The 20843-nt window shown below is 38.0% G+C and overlaps 1 protein-coding gene across 2 annotated transcripts in view; it reads right to left on the bottom strand.

The window, feature by feature from the left end:
- Nucleotides 1–4949: 4949 nt before the first annotated feature.
- The window catches only part of slc9a1a (solute carrier family 9 member A1a), a 39942-nt gene continuing 24048 nt past the window's right edge, over nucleotides 4950–20843 (bottom strand). Inside the window, exons 6-13 of one of the 2 annotated variants that reach the window (XM_080895683.1) lie at nucleotides 18661–18750; nucleotides 16177–16247; nucleotides 15685–15861; nucleotides 14744–14867; nucleotides 14267–14368; nucleotides 12006–12087; nucleotides 11661–11717; nucleotides 4950–11161 (exon numbers count right to left, since the gene is read on the bottom strand). In XM_080895683.1, coding sequence (XP_080751809.1) covers nucleotides 10878–11161; nucleotides 11661–11717; nucleotides 12006–12087; nucleotides 14267–14368; nucleotides 14744–14867; nucleotides 15685–15861; nucleotides 16177–16247; nucleotides 18661–18750 — 987 coding nt within the window. In that variant the 3' untranslated portion in view covers nucleotides 4950–10877. The remainder of the gene's footprint in view (nucleotides 11162–11660; nucleotides 11718–12005; nucleotides 12088–14266; nucleotides 14369–14743; nucleotides 14868–15684; nucleotides 15862–16176; nucleotides 16248–18660; nucleotides 18751–20843) is intronic. The other variant, XM_080895684.1, reaches the window with a different exon arrangement.

Consider the following 20843-nt stretch of genomic DNA (forward strand, 5'->3'; position numbering starts at 1 on the left):
TTAGACTTATACAAGGCCTGACGAAGCAATGCGTAGATATGAACCCTGCTGTAAACTTTTCTAGGCAGAAAAGATGCAACTCTGGCACCTCAGTAGCAAAAACTCTGGATCATCTCATTACAGACAGAGTTTCTGGAACTGCAGCAGTAGAAGAAGTACTCTAATCATCATTCACTTAGGTACTAGCTGGACCAGTGTCAATCACAGTAATATAAGCAAATTATAACATAATGTTATCCATGAATTTTCAATTTTACTGAAAAGTAGTTACAAAAAATCTTTTTAATGAAAATGCCAAATTACATTTGTTTACTACTTAAAATTAGTTTGATGGTTGAATGTTACGCTGGGTTAATTCCAGACTTCTCAGAAAAGTCCAGTGTTTGAGTATAAAAACACGAATTCAGCTTATTGTTAATAAAACAACATCATTTTTGGTTTTAAATAAAAGATTTCTAAAATTTGCATGTTTTCTTGCTTGCATTTAAATTTGGTCAGCAATGTATAAGTAAGATTTGAATTTAGTTTGCTGAAGCGGGTCTAATTTTAATACATAAGAGAGCTTCTTTATCTGAATCTGCAAATAAATGCTGTGGATGAAAATTATTATATATTATATATATGATGGGAAATCCCAGATTAAGCATAGTTTCAATACAGAGCTAAATAAAAAACAAAACCCAAATATAAATATGTTCCATCAGCGCTGCATGCACTTTTGCTCACTGTGTGTACAACAGCTATCATGCCGCATCTCATGCACGTCATAAACTGAGCACAACTCAGTACAACAAATAGAATCAGTGGAACAATAAGCTCAGCATTATTGCCTTGCTGCAGTTATATTTGTCCGTTCCTTTTATAGAGAAAACAAACAGCAAACTGCTGTGTGCATGCGGCCCTCGAGTGACCCTTCTCCGCCACACTCATAATCAAAACATTTCTTGTTGTGTAACAAAATATTTTCAAAGCACAGCAGCCCAAAAACCAGAACATTCGCTTGTGAGGCTCACATCGGTGCGAGGGTTCAGGGTTTTTACTGCCTAAACACAACAATTAGCCATACATTAGATGTGGTATATGGGCCATGTAAATGAGAGGGAAAGCAATAGCAAACACACCATTAAGCTGATGGAATGGGGCCACACAAAGTCTGACTCCCTCCCCAACACGCCAATTAAACATGTCAGCGTGCTTTCAGCATACAAACCATTCCAGCAGGGAAAGTGAAAAAAGTCGAAGCTCGATCAGTGAAGGCGTCGCTTGTGAGGAACTTTAGTAATTTGACGTGCATATTGCGCCATCTGCTGGTAGGTTCGCATAAAGCATGCAGACTGCACGCTCACGTTTAACAGCGAAACTACCTCTCCCTGTCAGTCATAAAAACGCTCAGGTGTGTCCCCTTTGAATGCGCATTCTGATGCGACAGAGGGTCAGGTGAGTCCAATATTAAAAACAAACCAAATCATTCCATGTAAAGAGCATCCACTCCGAGCATTAAAGAGCAATCAGGGGAAAATAAACAGAAGAGCCCTCATGCAAACAAGACCAATTTGACTGGCTCCTCGATGACGGGAACCCAGTTGACAGGCGAATTAGACACAGTGATTTAACTAGAAATAAATAAACACTTGGACAAATCCATCTGAAAAGCTTTCAGGCTTATTTCACACTCCACATGTAAATGTTGCAGCAGCGGGGCGGGCTATTACATATCTGGTATTTGGCAGTTAAGTGTGTGTTTAATCCACTGCTAAAATGACCTGGGAAGTCAGAGCCACAAACAGCGGGTACTTCATTTTGCATTCAGCTTCACTTAAACTATTTTTATTTATTGTTTTTACTGGAAAGTTGCATTTGATGTGAAAGCTGGCAGGCAGAAGATGAGTTAAGATGAGGAAAATGAAATCATCGTGCTGTCATGCTCAAAAATGAAAAAAACACTCGGACGTAACAAAACCATATGTGTCCTATCTTTATATGTATTGGTTTATTGGTGCAACACCTTATTGAGACATATGTAAATATGCATGGAAATACAGTATGTAAGTCAAAATAAGGGACTGTACTGTTCTCTTGAGCTTGAAAGTAAATATTTGGCATAAAAACCTTCATCACAGCCTGAACTCTCTTGGACAGATTGCAATAAGATGTCAGTCTTTTAGTAGTCTTCGGTTCTCAAGGTTTCCTGAAGGACATTCAAAGCTCTTCTTTGGATGTTGGCTGCTTTTGTTGCATTCTCTGTAAATATGATGACACACTGTTTAAGTAATGTTAAGGTTCAGGCTCTGGGGAGGCCAATCCATGCCTGATTCCAATATTCCATTGTGTTTTTTTATCCCGGGATGCACTGGTAATGTGTTTGGGATCACTGCCATGCTGAAAAATGAAGCTGCTGACGATCAGACACTTTTCAGATGGTGTTAGATGAAGGATGAAAATCTGATGGTATTTTTCTCTGATCACAATTCCCCCAATTTTAACATTTCAGATCCCCAACACCAAATTCATTGCTCCAGTACTTGGATAGATTTTTCCCCTTAAGAACATGGCTTTCAGGTGCTTTTCATCTGCTGTAGATAAGTTATAGACATGCCACTTGTCCTTTTGACCTCCACTTGTCCAGTTTACTCAAATTTTTATCACCAAGCCAAGAAAATCCTAAACTTTCAGCTAATAGCTCTTTTGGAATCAGTGCAACAATGCAATTTTATGCCTGTCAAAATGTGTTAACTTTGTCCTTTTTCATAAATTCACCAAAGGAAATGGGAAAAAAATAAGTATTTTTGTGACAAAAGTGATTCTTTTTAAGTTGTGTGGTTTGTGTATCTGGATCAAGGTTCCTTTTATATGCTTGGATAATTTATAATTCAATGTTAAATGGTGTGATTCAAACAAACAAAAGGCATTCCTTTGAAAATGGTCAGGTACACGCCACTGACTGGACTTAAAATGAAAAAAATAAATAAATAAAAAAAAACTTGAAAAGCAAAGAAATGAAGGCTGGCTCAAGACTTCTGCTGTATTTATTATGTTTTTATTTTTTACTGGTTATGGTGAAATGGTTTTGCTGGAGTAGTTTAGATCAAAAAGGGGTTAGATGAAGTCTGATGCCCTGGCTTTAAATTGTTCACCATTTGGAAACCATACATACTCACCGGTGAAGGTTTAGTTCAGCTGTGCACAAGCAGCTGGAAACATCTAGTCTTGGTTTGCCCAGTAACAAAAGCAACTGGCTCCACTGGCATGGATGTTTAAGCATTTGGCAACCTGGCTCTAAAGCTGGAACTGGAGACACATTTTTTAAAGACTTGTATGAAAGTTTTCTCTTACATACAAGTGATCAGTTTGTTTTTACGTCTTTTACGTACCTCAAGGTCCAGACAATTCACTGTTATTTGCTCCACACACATCATCCTTCGGTTTCTTTTACGTCACTGATTCTTTGGACAGAAGAGCTCAACTCTTGTTTGTTTGTAATATCAGTGATCTGGGAATTCAAGCGTATCTTATTGTTGACTGACCATTAATTCCTCTGGATGAGTTTCAGCTAAATGCCGGCAAATTTAAATACAAAGAGGATTTTTAAGCCAACAAAAGTTACAGTAATTGGAGTCTCAAATCAGACTCTTCAGATGTAAAATTAACTTGGCAACCAAGCGTCTCTGCTGAAAATTGATAGAATGCGACAAATGCCATCAATTTTAATGGGTGGTTATGATAAACAGAGCATATCCATTCTGCAAGTATTACAGAGTAAATGTGTTTGTCAGGCCAAGCTAGTTAAGAAGCACACGAGTCATTGTGATTTTCCATTTAACAGATATAAAGACGGAATAAACAAACTATCGCTACAGCGGCTGCAGCTTTCTCTCTGGATCTCCCAGCAAGCTGCAGCACTGCCAACCCGAGTAATACCCTTACGTTTTAACAAGGCAGACAGTTCATTCCGAGTTTATTAGACTCAGCATCCAATTATAAAATGTCTCCAAGATATATAAATCCAACTCATCCCTTTAATATTTTACTTTTGGGACAGTGTTTGGTCTGACTGCTGTCTGACTTTATTTTAATTATAAGATGAAGCGGACTCCCCTTCTGGCTAAAAAAGGTTATTGCACGTTCAAACTAGTGTAATGATCCATCCAGGGAGTTATGTTGATCCCTTTCACACAATTGCTTCAGTAGCCGTTGTATTTTTGTGGCAGTTTTACTTGATTGGAATAACTTCAGCTTATGACTTATCCACTACATTTTAGAAGGATTTTAATCCACTGCACTCATCTGTCATTGCTGATTGAAATTTGCAGGTTAAGGCTTTACAAACCAGATGAATAAGAAGATGCATTTATGAAATCAAGACTTCAGATTCTATTTGTGCATTGGCTCCTCAATAATTATAGTCCAATATAACAGGCAGAAATTCAGAAATAAACACTGTATTAGTATTTAAATATATTCGTCAAGTTCTTATTTTTTAATGTATCGCAGCAGTGCAGAGCAATGATGTAATAATTCTTTTGCTCAGAAAGCAAACAAACATCAGTAGATGACAGCGAATCCACTTTCATGTCTTCTCGTTCAGAGAGCTAAACTTTAAGTAAAGATCAAACAAGCAGAACTTTTTGAGTCACTTATATTTGGTATTGGTTCATGTCAGAGGTCAGAGGAGAATGGCTGGACTGCTTTGAACTCAAAAAACCACTTGTGGCAACTAAGGTGTGCAGAAAAGCATGTTAGGTGACAACAGGAAACTGAAGCAATGATTCACATGGGTTCATCAGAAAAACGTTGCCTGATCTAACAAGTCTCAGTGTGTTCTGTGACATTGGGACGGTAGGGTCAGAATGTGGCATAAATGAACGATGCAGGGATCCAACCTACCTTGTACCAACAGTTCAGGAAACAAAACAACTCTTTAAATGATGAGTCAGACTCAGGTGTGTCATAAAGTAAACCTTTAATCTCAGATATACTTTCAGATGTGGTTTTATTACCAGTTGTTAGTTTTACAGGTCATTACAATGGAATGCTGAAAGCTATAGATTATTCAACAAGAAAGTGCACACATGACATCCTTAAGATTCAGATTTGTACATCATATAATAAAATCTGCTATTCTATATTTTTCTATCATTCATATGTATATAAAATTAAAAATAACCTTTAATCAATGCAAAAATTCCATTTGAAAACAAACAAATGACTGACACAAAATAAACAAATGAATTAAAAGGGAACTATAATCCACCGTTTCCAGCTTCTCTGCTTTACGACTAAGAACATCAAACCCATGCCTGATAATAAGGCCCTTCAAGAAGTACATTCCTTTATCCTGTGACGTTTCGGCTGACAATCGCACACAGCGTGTACAATCCATCACTATCATTATTGCTCCGTCTGTAACGTTTGTGTTAAAAGATAAAGGTACCGCTTGACTAAAGTGCTCAGCATTAAATAGTGACACACAACAGAGCCTAGTAAACACAAATGAAGACGGAAACAGTCTTTGGATGGCGATGTAATGCCACTGGATGTCATTACAGTGCTGATATAAACATGTGTCATTCTCAGATTACTGCCTTTAATAATCATTAGCCTCATACTGCCCAGCTGGTGAAATGTTAGGAGTACTTCGACGGCCAGTGTTTTAGCATGTCTTAGCCCATGTAGTCATAACCAAATTAGTGCTTACACTTATTGTGCTGCCCTTTCTTGTCAAATCTTCATTAATATCCATCAATACTAACATGATACCCAACAGATATGTTGAATGGGAGGAATCTCCACTATATTAGTGCATTTCAAAAATCTATCAGATGCAGATGCTGACTTGACCTTTGGAGTGACTGAGCTGAAGATTTCACAGAGATTTGAGATATTGTAGTCAATGAACAGAAAACGATAGCTGCCTGGAGATCAAGGAAAACACAAAACTATTCAGGGGAAAAAAAAGCATGCAAAAGCTACTTTAGGTTAATTTGGTTGATTGTTGGTTGGAACACCGAGTGAGTAATAAAGCTTTACTTATACTTTGAAGCAAGTCAGTCCATTTCTACTCTGTAAAGCTTGAACTCCACCTTTCAAAGCACAGATGACAAATGCTTCCAAACTCCTGGTAAACGTAAACATAAGATGGAGAAAACGCACAGTACAGCCTTCTGAAAAGCACATGAAATGACGCAGTGCACAACATCAGATACAATACTTACAATAAAAACTTTCACACTGGAATAAGCTCATAAAAACAACGCTTTAAAAGAAATGAAAGAACAAATAAAGCACATGGTGTGTTTCAATGAACACAGAAATATGACAAGAAAACAAAAAGATGAAATCAACACCGGCGAGCCAACGCCGTTGATTCTGTAAATTCAACATCACAACTTAAATCTAGAAGGACACTCGGACAGCACATCTTCTGCAAAGAACAAAGATGGATTACCCAACAACGATCCCGATCCTCACCAAACTTTTACAATCACTTCTATTTTGTACACACTCCAACTCTTTGCATGAAGTGTGATTAAGTTTCGCTTTGTAGTTTCTGCATAAACTTGCTGACAAGAACAAATGGCACCGATCCCAAACATCCGGCTCTGCTCTCGCACCGCTTGATGATCAATTTATCAGTGTAGAAAAACATTCAGTGAGCAAGAAGCAAAAATGTGAAGAATGTATGAAGAAAACAGGCAGTTTAACTTTAAAAGGCTTTTGTTTTTTTGTTCGTGCAACAAGCAAAACAAAGGCAAGAGTGATCATTACATGACGTTTTGTAATATATATGGTTACAATAAAATAGGTTCTTCTATAGGCTGTATGGCTTCTGTTTAAAGTTTTCTGCACCAAACATTACCCTCCATGGAGTGTGATAACGTTTGCCCAAAATATGCATTTGGTATGAAAAATAAAGGTTTCTCTCTTTTTTCTTTTTTCCTTTTTTGGAGAAATTCAACTCTTTGGAATAACATAACAATACAATATAAAAATTAACGATGTGGCGTCTTGTTATAGGAACTGCTTTAATCTAAATGTGCCTCCTTTGGCTTCCCTCTGCTTGAGCACATGCACAGGTATTGTGAGCGTGTTGTAATTGGACAGAATTTGAACACTGGGACCTGCTTTGCATCTAAACAGTTAAACATACTAATAAGTAGGAGTCCTTTTAGAAATGTATTACTTGCTGCAACTTTCCTAAAATCTAATAGTCAGATTCTGCAAAGCATTAAAGGGTTAAGAGCAAAGTGCCTTTAAGTTGCTAAAACTTAGATCACCTGGGACGATGATAAAGAGATGTAGAGAAACTGCTCTCAGGATTTCAGCAATTTCAGTTCAACGCCAATTTAGACGGCCATAAAAGCTGCGTGTAAATATTACAGCCTTTAAGGGAACTTTAAAAAGAGGAGGTTGGAGGGTTGTTCTGCAAGTCAGGTTCTGGTACAATTCTTTGGTCTTTGACCACATCCTTGTTGACATTTTCACCACATATCTCCTGATAGTCTAACAGACATGCTGACATTTCAGAGCAAAGGGAAATTCAATTTAGTCAGGAAACAGGGAAATGAGATGTTTAAAGGTCTGTGAGCTGTAACTGATTTTAGACAACCAAACTCAACTGCAATGGTGTAGCTATGCTGAGATTTACTCCCTTTCACACGCATTCAGATGAGTGCATGTGATCCCCTGCTACAGTAACCACGTCTAGAAATTTGCAGATGATGGGAGGAGGAGCTAAGGACAGTCAGGCGCTTCTATTCTTTCCTCGGGTGTAACGTGAGGTTTGTGGTTTAAGAACCTTGAAAAGGGTTCCGTTGTTAATTACACCAAGAAAACAACCAAATTCATCACTCAATTCAAGCGATATGATTTTAAACCCATGAGTTGTTCTTTCACCCGCGTCTAATAACTCTGTGGCATCGGCCACTGTCCTTTTATTGAATTTAACCAGACAAGCAGGAATCAGCAATTTATCGCATCAGTAACTTAAATAACGAATGTTATATATTCCAAATCACTGAGTAGCTCTGTAAAAAGATGTGGATGTATTTTACAAACACACTGCTCAACCATAAAGAATATCAAAGAAACACTAGACTCAGTTTTCATGCCTGCAGGTAATGTTTCAGTCTTGCTTAGATGTGCAAAAAACTCTAGTTAAGTGTAAAGACTGTCTTAATGCCAGGGGTAGATTTAACTTTGCCTTCAGCAATGATGTGTATAAGCCATAATTTATGAATGGTATTCATTAATATAGCTTTTTTGTTTAGTCTGAATTTGTTACAGAGCTGCATAGAGTTAGATTTTTTTTTGCCATGACATGCCTGCAGTCTTAGCTTTTTAAAGAAGGTTAGGAGGCATGGACTGATTTCTGCACAAATTAACCCTCAATTCTCAACTCTTGTTATACCCTAGAGCTGGGCGATATGAGATTTTTTCATATCACGATATGTTGTTTTTTTTCATTTCAGGCGATAACGATATCTATCACGATATAAGCCAAATAACTATATTTGTAAGATTTAAATGTGCCGTTGCTCACAAGTAAAATGTGAAATAATCAGCAGCTTGTTTTTATTTAAATATTTATTTCCCATAATAAGTTCAACAGGGTAGATGTACTTAAGGAACATGAGACTTTTTCAGATAAATAAAGGCAAATATTGCAAACTACACAAAAGGCAGCCGCTAAAGCGTTTAAGTTTCAAAATAGTACAAACGAAACAGACTAAATTGTCAATTCCACTTAGAAACAAAATATTAATTCTAAAAATAAATCTTAGTTTGTTTTACAGAAGAACAGACAAAACTGACTAACTTTTGTCAATATCAAATAAACTGAGAACTAAAAGGAAATTCTCAATCTCTCCTTGTTGTATAGCTGAGCTTTTCAAACAGTTTTAACAGTTACTTTAGTCTGACAAAAGCCGAATGACGAATTAGCGCTTCCAGTCAGAGACTGAGGCTACGTCCACACGTACACGGGTATTTTTGAAAACGGAGATTTTCCGTTTACGTTTTAAAAAATAATCCCGTCCACACATAAAGGCAGAAATGAAGGAAAACGCTGCTATGAACATGCCAAAGCAGCAGGTGGCGCTATATTCCTAACCGTACCGAAATGTTGGCCAATCAGAAGTCTAGAAGCCTCGGTGGGAAAAAGTAAACAAAGCTGGGGCATAGAAGCAGAACAGAGTCGTATGTGTGGAGGGACAGTAACTGTGTGTATATGTAAGCATTTAAACACTGCAGAGAGTAGAATTAACAGTAACAGTATTGTAGAAATTCATTTCACCGAAACAATAACGTGGCGCACAGTGTGACGCATGCACCAGTTTATTGTATTTCCAGACTTGCTTTCGGCACAATTTACAGTGCACGCTACTCTGTTTTTTGTCAGACTTGAAATAGCCGAAATACCTTCACACTACGGAACTTCTCTGGCTCTTCCGTTTGACAATCTCTCCGGCATTGGAACCATCATCTGTTTTCTCTTCGGTCACGCTCGGTTGATTTTTCTAGTCGGCACACTCATTTCCTCCTTTACGCGCTGGCTCCATTACCCGCTGGCTGCTTCCCAAACAAACACACGTGCGGCTTGGCACTTGTGCTGTACGTAACAAGTCACGCGACGTGACGCTGCGGCTGTGATTGGTTTGGCTCTGGGCTACTTAATTTGGATTGGCTGACCTTTTTTTTTTTTTTTTTGAGGACAAGAGCGGCGAGGTCTATCGCGATAGCTTAATTTCTCTATCGAGTAAAAGTTATATCGCGATACATATCGTTATCGTTCTATCGCCCAGCTCTATTATACCCTCAACAATAATGCGAGGCAAAAATGTTTCTCAATGAGGCCAGTTACAAAAAAAAAGGTTAAAGGTCTTTAAAATACATATGGGTCTAAAATATGAGTGTGAAAGCTGATGGGCAGTATATTAATAACATCTACTTTGACAACTCTACTGATGCTTGAGTGAGTTTTAAAGGGTCTTATTAACTGAAAATAAAACATACATAAAAGGATATGACAATATGTGATTTAACTTGGGTGGAGAATTTATATGTATACTGGCAGATCAAAACATCTGTACTGCTTTACGGCCTAAGAAATTTGTAAAACTCTTCGGGTTTGTAGGTGTTGTAGACCCCATAAAGTCGCTCAACAGACAGGAAAACAACTGTGGTTTACACAGCGACTAAAAAACATCCAGCTTTCAACCCATAACCCACAAACAGATGTTTGCGTCCCTGAAATTAAAGTATGTCATAAAAAACAGATACGATTTTTAAAAATGCACCAAGTGAAAAGGTTTGACATCAAATAAGGCCTAGAAATTTCTAAAAAGCTACAATCTAAACAATTGGATGCCCAGGAACTTTAAGTGACAGAATGACGGCGAGAAACTCGAGTGCAATAAAAGTCAAAGCTAGGCTGAAGTCGTTTTTGTGGCTTACCCAGCAAGTGAGAACGTGGTTTTTGAAGACAGAAGCTGTAAAAACATGACCAAACATAAAACTAACAACAACACTATCATCAAGACGAAAAAAAAAAACAGTCTGATGCTAAAGTAAAAACAAGATCGTCTGAAACTGGAACAGTCCAAACCTTTGGTAATGCATAGTTCTTTCCTGAATGTCTCAGACTTTCATCAAAACCCTCCACCATCTCCAGCTGTCGCTCTACCACTGCTACCTAATAAAATAAAGAGCAATGAGAATCACAAACTAATGACTCTTCCCCCTGCCGTTCTCAGGAACTCTCCTTTTGCTTTTTGTTTCCCGTTCATACAGCATTTGCAGTTTTGGCTTGTTGGTTTCTGAACCAAAGAGATAATTTAGAGCGGTGAAGCAGCCCTCTTCCCTCTAACTAGTCTGTCGTCTCAGGGGAGGAAGGCCCCATCCTCATCTTCGTCTGCACTGGGACCAGGGTCGCTCAGACACCTCATTAATCTCTGCTGATCTTTTGCTTCATCCTCTTCACTCGGCTTTTTAGCTTCCCGTGGCCTCGACGGGGGCTTCATCATCAGGCCCTCCTCCTCCTGCTGGTTAGCCTGTCCGAACTCATCCAACAGATTAACTGAGTCTGGAGACTGAGGAGAGGCCAGGTCTACCTGGATCATGGGCACCTTGTTCGATGCAGGCTTAATGCTGTAGGCTTGCGGGTCTATAAGCAGGACACAGGTAGAATATGAGGGATTTCAACTTATTTCACCAGCCTTTAAAAGGGATATAATATCACACAATCATTCCTTCAGCATGCACGAACAAGTACCAGTGGATGTACAAGTAGATGAACAAATATTAAGGGCAACAGAATCACTGCACAAAACTACACAACAACAGGCTTTAGGACCGTTCCCATTATTTCTAGTGTAACAAAAAATAGGGTAAAGTTAGTCATGATCAATTAAAGGTGCACCACATGCCAACTTTCAGTTAAAGTGAAGAACACAAACTGAAACTCCTCACATGTAACATGCTCAACTCCAATATGCTTGGCTACAATAAATCACCTGTACGTGGCTTTTATCAGTTTAGTAATGAGTCACATCATTAGTAATGATTACTGAGTGCTTACAAGCAGGGTAACTGACACATGCGTGTTAGAATTGCTCATGTGATAGCACGGCTTACGATTAATCTTCTCTACGCTCACAACATACCTGAACACATTTTGTTTCCTTTTTGCACCTGATCAGGTTTGAAATCAGTATGTTTGCCTAAAATAAAACCACATATTGTTTTACATGCTGGCTGGCACATGCAAACACATTTCCATTAGTGGGGAAATATTTGTTGCAGCTGGGAACGGTAATAGTGTTTCTATGGTCTTTATTGCTCTGCAAATGGTATCGTGTGACCCTAACGAAATACAATCTCTGAATCTTCTGTGTCCCATTAAAGACATTTTCTTACATTATTTCAGGAGGTACCTGAAAGTAAGATGGTTGAGACTACTGGCTGTTTTCATTTGGCTGGAGCTAAGAATGATTCAGACATGCATTTACCTGAGGCCAGTCTGGCTCTGCACATGGTCGGGGAATCAGGGGGAGGGGCAGGGACCGTCAGGTAGGTATTCATCTCCTTTAACTAGGAAAAAAAAAAAACAGATATTGTTGGTGTGGGATGGTTTAGCCTTCTCCATGTAATCAAGCAAAACATATAATACAGTGTTGTACAAGTGTCAAAAACTGGCCATAGAAAAGGGGTGCAACACTTATTGAAACATGGAAACATGCATGAAAATACAGTTTATAAAGACAAAAATAGAGTTTGTACAATTCTAACAAGCCTGAAAGTGAATATTTGCTATGACCACCTTTCTTCTTTAGCACTGACTGAAGCCTCTTAAGAAAGCTTTCTTGTAATTTCTTTAGTAAGTTTTCAGTTCTCCAGGTTTCTTGCAGGACATTCAAAGCTCTTCTTTGCATGTTGGCTGGATTTTTTGGCTGTTAAAGGTGATCCCACACTGCTTCAATAATATTAATATTTGGGCTGTGGGACAGCCAATCCATCATTGACAGTGTGCCACTGTGTAATTTTCTCTCCAGGAATGCTTTTACTGCAATGGCAGTGAGTTTGGAATCATTGTCATTCTTAAAAATGAAGCTCTTGCTAATCAGAGGCCTTGTATATGATATTGCATGCTGGATCAAAATCTGATGGTACTTTTCATTCATAATTCCATCATTTTTGCCCAACACAACCGCCTGAAACTTAGCCCCAAACCATGACAAAGCCTCTATTGTGCTTTACAGATGGCTGTCGACACTCACTGCTACTCCATACATACCGACAACGATTTGATCCAAAAATTTTCTAATATAAATTCATCACTCCAGAACACCTGTTCTGGAGTGAACACCTGTTCAGCCCAGTCGTGTAATTTGTCCTACCTCAGCCTTTTCTCCCTACTATCTTTCCTTTGGCTCTTGACAACCCCTCTTTCCTCTGAGACCATTTCTGATGAAGCTTTAGCAAATAGTAGATAGATTAACTGAAGGGCCAGATGCATCTCTTAGGTTCCTTCTCAGGTCTTTGTTGAATTCTTTCCTATTTATTAAGGACATGACTTTCAGATATTGCTTATCTGCTATAAGCAGTTTTTCTGTCCTCCACTTGTCCAGTTTCCTTAATTTTTAAGGACACTCTGCACACCAGGCTGAGCTGTGCCAAGTTTCTGGCTAATATCCCTTTGTGAAATCACCCCGTCTGTCAAATTGTATTAAATTTTCCATTTGTCACAGATTCAACAAAATAAAAAAGGAAAAAATTATGCGTTTTTGTGACAGGCTGCTAGTGCCTTTAATGCATAAAAATACAATTTAAAACTGATTATTTGCTAAGTTGTCTGGTATGTGCAGACACAACACTGGTTCATCCCTCGAGTTAGGTGTTTTTTTTTTATGCCTGAATGATTCATCCCTCAGTGTTAAGCAGCTTACAACACACAAATAACAAAACAAAACAAACAACAACACTGCTCTGAAAATAGTGAGGTAAAACAAAATGGGTGGAAAAGCACACAATCTTCAAAGACAAACTTTGTAAGACCTTTAGAAAGGCTGAAGAACTATTGTTCAAGATCACTTTGGGGGAGGGAAAAAAAAAGAAGAAAAAAAACTACAATAAAGCCTGACTCCTTGTACGCAAAACAAAGAAACGTGGGTGACTTGAGACTTTTGCACAGTTCTATATCTAAACATTCAAAATCAGTAATGTACAAAACTCAGATGGCAAGAAATCCAGTTTCTGTCTCATGTAATTGGTTGGAAAATACAGCAACCAAACTGAACCAGCTCAGAGATAGAGACATCATTAATCAATGTTATACAGAAACTTTATTAAAATTATGTGTCGCTTCATTAAACTCTGCAGACATCATCTTGAGCCTACAGTAACTTCTAGCACATTCAATTTAGCCTAAACAGAAGTCTATTTTTATTATCTAATTACAGGCTGGCTAAAATGAAAATAATCACAGAGCCACTCAACTGTGAGAATCAATCAGCTCCTATTTGTGACAGGAAAATTAATTTAAGAGAATGAGGGTGGACTCTAATTAAAACACAAATCATAGTTTTAGTTGAATCATTATACTGTTGGCTACCAAGTACAAAAAAAAAAAAAAAAAAAAAGGTAGAAAAACTGCTCCTTTGGTTCTATGAAATATACTTTGAGTCACAATAGGTTGTTTTCTTCAATACAGATTTATTTATTCTGGCAAATGTTTGTTTGAAAAAATTCGACTTCAAAAACTGAAACTTACCTTCTTCTCTATCTGAAACATCTTTTGCTTCTTTAGGAATAAATCGCTGAGTCCATCCTCGTAAGGATCGGCCACCAGTGTGTGTCTGTTATACGAGCGCAGCTGAGAAAGACAGACACATGAACACACGTTAAAGAGATTGCAGTCCTGCAAACATCACTGCACATTTAGGCAGGTTATGATCAGAACTAATAAAATTATTTTTATTATTTTAATTAATTTTGTGTCCTTTAACCAAAAAAAAATAAAATAAAATAAAAAAAATAAAAATGTGCAGAACTAATTATTTTAACTCCAAGTCTATCTCAAAAATCAATAAATGTGTTATGAACTAATGGGAGGGAGATCCCTTGTGAGCACCAATCAATACTTATTATGGAATGCTTAACTCCCATTGAGACAAGGGCAATTTTTCATCCAGATGAGAAACAAGCATATCAATAAAGAGTCTAACTATTCATTTGTAAGCAAAGTTACCCTCTGTCGTGTCCTCTGAAGGTTGGTCCTGAGGATTTTCCGGATTTCCTCCTCTTTGTTTTTAGACAGCTGTGGAATAGCTCGCTCTGGTGCAGGCTTGGTAGAAGGCCTGGGCTGGATGTTCCTGACAATGACACAGGGGGGGAAAAAAAATAAAAAAATAACAGTGTTTGTATAGCACAACAGTTACACAACTTAAACGTGTATAAACACATCGATGATGCTTAAAGATTAGACACATTTGATGAAGCACAGCTACTTATCTTTCTGCACAACATAACACAAAGGATTTTCCTTTGTGTTAATACTACTGTTTCCTACTGTGCACACACACCATTTCACAATTGGTGAAGATCGACTCACTTACACTAGAAATTAAGACTAGTCAAGGATCCTTTAGTGATTTAACACTGATTGCTTATCCTTCTTGGATAATACAACTATCCAAGAAGACCTTTACAGTTACCAAACACTCCTTGTTACTTGGTAGAAGAAAAACAAGAGAGAAGGTGTTGTTTATACAAAAGTATTAGCAAAGAATCTGTAATGCATCAGTGGCCATTTAAGCATGAGCCATTTCCTGTCATCAGTCTTCCCAACTTCAAAGCTATGGACAAACCCAAAAGATAATAAAAAAGGGCTAAAAATGTCTTTAAAAAATGTATAATTATGTACGAACACACACACAAAGAATGAGCATATATATGGTCATATGTTCATTTGTGTCTCATGTTTATGATATCAGTGAAATTTAAGCCTGTCAACTTTTTTCTGTGGTTATGTATTACGCCACCATATCAGGCCTTAATGTCACTACTGTTGTACAATTTAGTGAGTAGATGAATTGCGTTCACCTAAATGTTCCCAACACTGTAAAAAACAAACAAACAAAAAACATTACGATAAAAATGACTTTGAGCACGATGCTGTTTAGCACTCACTGCATGGAAACAGTGGAAGGCACAGCAGAAGGCATCTTGATTCCCCCTCCACTCTCCACCAGCTGAATGGCCTGTTTCATCTCCATCTTGTGGTAGAAGGCAATGAGCTGCGGCTCCTTGGAGCGTTCGCCGGCAATCAGGCACTTCTTCACATACTTCTTGTTGAAGCGGTTGAGTCTGAGAGGACAAAGGGAGCGAAAAATTAAGACAGAGACAAAGAGTGAAATACATGAATTAATTACTGGCAACAGCATTTCTGCATTTATTGACATAAATAAATATGTTGTAATTAGATGAAGAAGAGGCCAAGTTCAACATTTTCAATTTTGACAATTAACAAGTTTAAAAAAAAAAAAAAAAAGAGCAACTACTAAATATTTCAAACTAGTCGATACATACAAGTAATTTGTAATAAGTATTGTTACAGTTAGCTGTATTTGAGTTATAAAATTAATAATGTTATGTCAGATTGATTCTCTTTAAAATCCATACTTGTCCTTCCAGTGGTGATGTCCATAGTGTCCACAGATATCCTCGATGCCAGTGAGTAAGTGGTCAAGGAACTGGGGATGGGAAAAAGCCACAATAGTTGCTGAAGAGCCTTAAAATTGTACTCCAGAATGAATCAGACTTTCTGGACTCTACTGACCCAGGTCCTCTCTGGGGAGAAGTCTCATATATAGTAAAACAGGCTCAGAGTGGTGCAAAGACGCAAAAAGTAACCCTCCATCTATTATAAATTACATCCAAAGGAACATATTACATTTACTGGATTTAGAGCAAATTTCTTTTATGTAAGTAACAATTGCAAGTTTCTATATTTTGCATCCCTCCATCTACAGCATACCACTTGAATGTGAAAGTATTTGTCGTGTAACCATGATTACATTCACTCTTATACTACACTCAATACTCAGCTACATCTTGTAATTCTTGCATTACTGCTGTTACATTTGTTGTAAACACCCTCTGAGATTAGTCCGACATCATCATCATCGTTGTACTAAACAGCAGCCGACAATTCAGGTTAAAACAGAATCTATGAGATATGACCAGCAGCAGCAGCAGCCAGGTGATTGATTTGACAGGATTTCTTAACAGTGGCACCATGCCTGCTCAGAGAACTGAAGAAACACACCAATGGATTTGTTGCTCAGCCTGCAGCTGGTTCGCCAATCAGACCGGTGCTCTGACTAAGCCTGCAGATGACAGTCTGACAGTCGGTGTTGCTATGGGAACAAGTCATTAAGCAGAACTGTGCAATCTACTTCTGCTTTGTCAGGAGTAACTGATTCACATAAAGACTGACTGCCCTGAACAGTGGGGGTTAAAAGGTCTCATTTTTAAAAGCGGCAGCAATGGATGCTAAATAATGAAAAGATCAATATATAGGGATCCATTCTGTAATGTTCTTCAGCTACAAAATCCTTAACTGTGGGGTTTCTCCTTAGACCAGCTTATGTCTATTCAACACCTCAATACAGAAACCAGTACACTGTGTCCGATTTAACTCTTTATGACCACACCACATTATGTAGTGATAACAATCTTACCATCTCAAGGTGATATTTTCCTTTTCAGCTCTATAGTTATACAAACGGAATATAATTTACATTCTGATACCAATGCCAAGCTGAGAAATGTATCCCAGCAGCAATGTACTGGGAAATGAAGAAAAGCAACCAAACACAATGGAGATGGCAGAAAATGGGCTAGTATGCAGATTATTTGCCACAATATAACTTAGTGCAGAGTTTCCTCAAGCATCTCAGTGAATCTAACCTCTGGTGTTTTACAGTGAAGGGCAAGCCATTAGGGCTGCCTGCCTATTTTGCATCAAAAGCTGGTGACTCATAGATGCCTGTGTGCATGTTTGTGTGTCTGCTCATGTGCAGTCTAATTTTCTGAGATGGGTTAATGACTTTAACAGTAGGTCAGTGAACCACTGCGGTTAAAATTTCTAGAGTATCAAAAAGTACAGATACCAGACATGCTTTTGGATGTGATGAGTTTGACTTAAATCAGACAGTTAAAAGAAAAAAGGAGAAAAACTGTACGACCAAAGTGTTGGTATTATAGTACGGCTCACCAAAAACTAATTTTATGATCCAAGTGTGAATTGACAATCACTGCGTGTACATCAAACACGTTATACAACTATGCAGTACCACCACACTGTCAGTAGGTGGGAGCAACGACCAAAGTTTGAAAACCTAAACGACCTCAGAGGCCTCATCAGTTGAAAAGCATTTCACATATCCTCCTGAGAACCAGGCTATTCATTTATGTCCTCTCTAATGGGCATTTGTTTTTGGTCTATATCTTTTGACTTATTTGAGCTACCCTACCAGGCCTGATGTACTAAATAGAGGACATCCTTGGCTTTCTCATGTGTTTGTGTGGCCTCTTCTAGCTCCAAAGAGGCAGGAGATTACAAAAAAAAAAAAAAAAAAAAAAAAAAGAGTTCAATGGAAAGATTCTTTTTTCCTCAGCTCTCAGGAGAATATTACATAACTACCACTGAAAGGAATGTGTAACACCTTTCTTGCCAAACATATGCTTGTTAGCTTAAGTGGTGATTGCAATTTGCCCATAGGTGTGGCTACGTGGGTGCCTGGATATCTATTTCTCTGTGTTAGCTCTTACATGGACTGGTGACCTGTCCAGGTTTTACACCGCCTCTCACCCACAGCTGTGATAGGCTCTAGATTCCACTGACCCCAAGTTTGATAAGCAGCTAAGAAAAAGGACTGATTGATGGTTGGGTGGATGTTGCACACATTCCTTGCAAAATAAAGTGGCTCGAGGTGACTGTTTGGTGCTACATAAATAAAACTGCATTGAACTGAAATTCCACTAGTTCAAATAATTCCAGTATTTGTCAAATACATCCCAAAAGGTTCTGAGTCATCTGTCTGTGCAATCACTGCAACTGACAGTTGACTGCTGTGAATGGCTGAAGGCAGAAGGCTGTACCTGGGTGTGGATCTCTTCATTAATGGAGCGTTTGGCCTCTTGTTTTTTCTTCACCGCCAGCAGCTCCACCAGGGGTTTGATGGTCATGCCCTTCAAGGAGGATAAGAGGAAGAAAACATTATGCAATGTACACACCTCCCTACAGTGGTTAACGTGGTAAAGACAGAAACGTATCTGCATCTACCCGTCTGTTCAAACAATTAAAACTTATTGTAGTGTTTTTCTAACATTTCTGCATCTCTTTGTCAAAGTCATGAAGAAGCTCCACACTTTTTAAATCAGATCAGTCCCGGTTACCGAAATCAGCTGAAGGCTGAGTAGTGTTACAATGCACATTTGTTAGAAAATCCCACAGCACATAATATTTTGGAATGTACAGGAAGTCCCAGATTTCAACAAAATCATGTATAACTAGTTTGTTACATAGTAAATGTAAAAATGGAGCTAAAAATTTGCATAACACGAACAAGTCTTCTGTACGGGTCTCCCTTCATCCTCCCCATCTTATAATGCCTAATAATGTTTGTTTTCATGTTTGTAAATATATCTGCTTTTTAAACTGCAAACATTGAGAAATAACTGACAAAAAACAGAAACAAACATCAGCATCTTTCATTCTCTTAATTAACTTTCACTTAGTTATACTGGAAATGTTCTTATGTTATTATATGGCATAATTGCACCGCTCTGCACCTCGGCAGCTTGAATGTATCATTCTGCTTATTAAACAGATTAAGACAGCCATCTGGTTAACGGTAATGGCATAAACTGGATGACAGAGGATTCCTGCTGTTTAATAATACAGGCATGTAAGCACAGGATTCCTTTGCCTTTATCACCTCATGTTTACTCCATACATATATAAGGATTAATATACAAGAACTTTCAAAGATGACATTCCTTTCTTCAGGGAACTTGCGATTTGATTAAAATGCTGCACTTTCACCTCATTGGCACAGCTAATCAGTGTCAGACTGGCCCAATAAGACTGATTGTATTTTTTAACAATTTGCCATCTGAGCCTGAACAAAAGACCCATTATTTTTAGTCTGAGTGAATTTTATCATGTTTCTACACTTGTAACAATGCCTGCTCATAATTACAGAAATATAACACACTCTGTACTGTAGTTTAACATTTAACTACATTATAAACATCATGAATGTCCTACCAAACGAAATAGTTTCACGTGGCCATCTTGAATAAACAGTCATGCCAGTTAAAACATCACTGACACTAAATTAGACATTTAGCCATGACCAAGATCATAAATCCAGACTTGTTAAGGGCTCAGTTCCTAGTGTAATGGCCACGAGGAGACAAACACAAGTAACCCAAAAAAAGGGAAATCTCATTCATATGCCGACTGACAAATAAAATAATGAAGCTTTTCACTTCATATCAGTAAAACTTCCAAATAACAATGCTCATGCAGATACAGACACAAACTAAACCTTGGAGGTAAAAGAGGCTTCTAATTACAAACTCCTGGTCTGCGCTGGCGACAGAACCAGAGTTCCAGCAGCATGAATAAAATATGTTTGACATCTAAGTTTTAAAGCGAGAGAATGTGCTTTCAGGGTTTTATTTTAGTTGCTGCCTGTCTGGGGCCAAATAACCTCTGAAAATCTTCCTACAATCCCACCTGGAGACTGGTTTATCTGACATGGCTAAGTGATGCACCGCAGTGCTTAAAATAAACAAAACACAATGCATGTGCAACACTGAATGTGTCTTTATCTTGAATTCATGTTTCCAGAACCAAGCTTTCAGAGCAAAACTGCATGTCTTTAGACCCATATCTCTTACTCCTTCACAGTTTTTGCATTTGATCTACAGATTTTCTCACTTGCATTTGTGTTAGCGTACACACCTACAGCACAAAATTACATTTTCAAAAACAGGAGCTCAGAGAAAAGAAAACAGGAGTTGAAGCTGAGGAACTGGTGTGATAAAAATAGGCTTTTTTTTCCCCTAAGGGAGGAAGTAATAAGCCTCCTTCTGCAAATATGCTCTATGAAATATTTTTTATTTTAGTTTAATTCTCTGCATGCATGAATGGTTGCAGAAACATTTGTTCTGAGAGACTAAATTGACAGACAAACAGTACAGGAAACATTCAAACTAGATGTATTAGATGCAAATATACTAGACCAAAAGGAGCTCTCTTGCAAAGAGAGATG

Source organism: Rhamphochromis sp. 'chilingali', assembly GCF_963969265.1.
Source record: "Rhamphochromis sp. 'chilingali' genome assembly, chromosome: 11".
In the NCBI taxonomy this organism is placed as follows: Eukaryota; Metazoa; Chordata; class Actinopteri; order Cichliformes; family Cichlidae; genus Rhamphochromis; species Rhamphochromis sp. 'chilingali'.